This window comes from Austrofundulus limnaeus, unplaced genomic scaffold, assembly GCF_001266775.1.
Source record: "Austrofundulus limnaeus strain Quisiro unplaced genomic scaffold, Austrofundulus_limnaeus-1.0 Scaffold11, whole genome shotgun sequence".
In the NCBI taxonomy this organism is placed as follows: Eukaryota; Metazoa; Chordata; class Actinopteri; order Cyprinodontiformes; family Rivulidae; genus Austrofundulus; species Austrofundulus limnaeus.
The window spans coordinates 2,574,022-2,575,996 of record NW_013952413.1 but is presented as its reverse complement, the minus strand read 5'-3'; the positions used below and the strand labels follow the sequence as shown (position 1 = coordinate 2,575,996).

Genomic DNA, 1,975 nt, shown 5'->3' with positions numbered 1-1,975 from the left:
TCTGGAGATTGTCCAAGGTGCTTCATGACCCACCAAAGTGCAGTGGTTCCCAAACTTTTCAGCTTTTGACCCACAAAATAACAGCAGCAGAGACCTGAGCCTCCAACTATTTTTGGATGATAAACATTTGTATCAGGTCAACTAAACATGGGCATAGTAACAATGTTTTTTAACTACATTTATCAATTTTAAAAATACTAACCTCACTCCTTTTGTAACAACTAAGGCAAAAATGTCATTAATTCAGAAAATCTTTTCAGGACCCCACCTTGATGTTTTGGGACCCCACTTTGGGTCCCGACCCCAACTTTGGGAAAGACTGGTCTAGAGCATGAAAACAGTTAAAGGCTCATTTAGTATTTATAGAATGTGGGAAATGTGTCCAAATATCCATGTAAAAGGTAAAGGCTACATCTCCAAGCAGCTTTGTGTTCATGTGACCACAGCTGACAAGATTAATAAAAAGAATAAGGTTCATGGGATTATACCTCCCAGAACATGGACGCAAGAGGAAATGCAACCCCGGCTTGATGGGACAGATGTCGCAGATTGTAGAAATAGATCCAAGAAAACCATCCCAAACCGTTTTAAGCTGAACTCTAAGGTCAAGATATGCCACTTCCTGATCTCACCATCTGTCACATTTCGAATTACAAAAGAGCTCCGTGGAAGAAAACACAGGATGGCTCCACTGTTGACAGAAAAACACAGAAAAGCCAGACAGGATATCAACATAATGCATGTTGACAAGCCCTACATTTTGGGGGGACAAGTTTCTGTGACTGATGAGACAAAACCAAAGCTCTTTGGCTCCAGTTAGTACATGAGTTCTGTTTTTAGCTTATTGTGGAAAAGAACAAACAAACCAGTGTCTGTAATTTTTAAACATGAAATAAGAAAAAAAAAACAGGCTCTTACAGCTGGTAGCTAAGGGGAATCAAAGCCCTTTTAATTACTTGAGAAAACACAACAGCAATAACTGCTGTCACTCTAATTTGTTAATAATACAGCGAGTATGAAACAGGATGCAACAAATTGAATAACGTAGTTTGATACAAATTATTATGGTGTGGTGTAATAATTCCAATTTCTTACTTTAAGCAACGTTCAGTTACCTTCCAATTAGGCTTTAAAGCCCAGATAAGGAAAAAAAACTAAACATGCTGCTCACAAACTACTGTTCATTTAGATAATTTAGTGTGTTTTTTTTAGGTTTAAATCATTTTAAATCTTTTAGTTCAAGGTTTTAGCTGAAAACTTGAGAAGCTGTGAAAAACTAAACGTGTAAACCGTGTTACGTTGTTTTATTTTGGAATTCAGCCTTGTTAAAAGTTTACCTGAAACAAACTCCATGCTTCTTTCAAACATGGCTAAAACCTTTCATGTAATGATACCAAAAGACTAAAAACTGGGAAGGCCCACACCTTTCTTTTAATTATTATTTTTTTGCTCTTTCTTCAAAGCTAATGGAAGTGAGGTGCACATCAGCAACGTGCACTTTGAAGACACTGGGGCTTATACCTGCATCGCCAGAAATGAGGCCGGTGTAGACGAGGACATCTCGTCCCTGTTTGTGGAGGACTCGGCACGCAAAACCTGTACGTACAAAGACCTAATACGTTTTCTTCACCATTGTTTTGTTTTCAAATGCTTTTAAAATAATTAAGTTTCAGTTGAGTTTTCTTTAGAGGGTTGCCTGTTGGTCTTTGTCATTTTATTTGCTCTCAGAAAGATTCTATGGCTACGTTCACACTGCAGGCAAATCCGACCCAAATCCGATTTTTTTTGACCCATCTGACTCATTTTTTATGACAGTCTGAATGAGACAAATCCGATTTTTTTTGACCCATCTGACTCATTTTTTATGACAGTCTGAATGAGACAAATCCGATTTTTTTTGACCCATCTGACTCATTTTTTATGACAGTCTGAATGAGACAAATCCGATTTTTTCAAATCCGACCCAGGCCGTTTC

General features: G+C 37.8%; 1 protein-coding gene across 1 annotated transcript in view; it reads left to right on the top strand.

Moving 5' to 3' along the window:
* The window catches only part of fstl5 (follistatin-like 5), a 234,636-nt gene that overhangs the window by 190,232 nt on the left and 42,429 nt on the right, over positions 1-1,975 (top strand). The window contains exon 10 of the mRNA XM_014002001.1: positions 1,464-1,598. Within this exon, the coding sequence (XP_013857455.1) occupies positions 1,464-1,598 (135 nt within the window). The remainder of the gene's footprint in view (positions 1-1,463; positions 1,599-1,975) is intronic.